Consider the following 625-nt stretch of genomic DNA (forward strand, 5'->3'; position numbering starts at 1 on the left):
ACCACCCACCCCCACGCCACCCGTCGCCACATCAACAGTCCCCACGCAAACTGTCGCTGAAACAACAGTCCCCATGCCAACCGTCCCCACACCAACCGTGCACATGTCAACGGTCACTGAGACAACCATCCCTATACCAACCATTGCCTACGCATCTGCATCCACGCCAACCGTCGCCGTGACAACTGCCCTCATGCCAACCGTCCCAGATACAACTGCCCCCAAACCAAGTGTCCCCACAAAAATCGTCCCCGAGGCAACCCTCCCCAAAGCCAACGGCCCCCACACCAACCGTTGCCATACCAACGTTCACCAAGACAACGGTCCCCACGCCAACCGTCACTGAGACAACGGTCCCCAGGCCAACCATCGCCACATGAATTGTCGCAAAGATCAACGGTCCCCACACCAACCGTCACCAAGACAACCCTCACCGAGACAACGCCCCCTACACCAAACGTCGCCGAGACAACCGTCCCCATGCCAACCGTCCCCCAGACAAGGATCCCCATGCCAACCGTCGCCGAGAAAACAGTCGCCACGCCAACCATCGCCGAGACAACAGTCGCCACGCCAACCATCGCCGAGACAACAGTCGCCACGCCAATCAACGCCCAGACAATGG

General features: G+C 59.8%; 1 protein-coding gene across 1 annotated transcript in view; it reads left to right on the top strand.

Annotated features, from left to right (window-relative positions):
* The window catches only part of LOC104472476 (gamete and mating-type specific protein A-like), a gene marked incomplete at its 3' end in the record, with an annotated part of 1139 nt that extends 527 nt beyond the window's left edge, over positions 1 to 612 (top strand). The window contains exons 2-3 of the mRNA XM_010088172.1: positions 39 to 112; positions 393 to 612. Of these exons, the coding sequence (XP_010086474.1) occupies positions 39 to 112; positions 393 to 612 (294 nt within the window). The remainder of the gene's footprint in view (positions 1 to 38; positions 113 to 392) is intronic.
* Between the last annotated feature and the right edge of the window lie 13 nt (positions 613 to 625).

Source organism: Pterocles gutturalis, unplaced genomic scaffold (genome assembly GCF_000699245.1).
Source record: "Pterocles gutturalis isolate BGI_N339 unplaced genomic scaffold, ASM69924v1 scaffold3587, whole genome shotgun sequence".
In the NCBI taxonomy this organism is placed as follows: Eukaryota; Metazoa; Chordata; class Aves; order Pterocliformes; family Pteroclidae; genus Pterocles; species Pterocles gutturalis.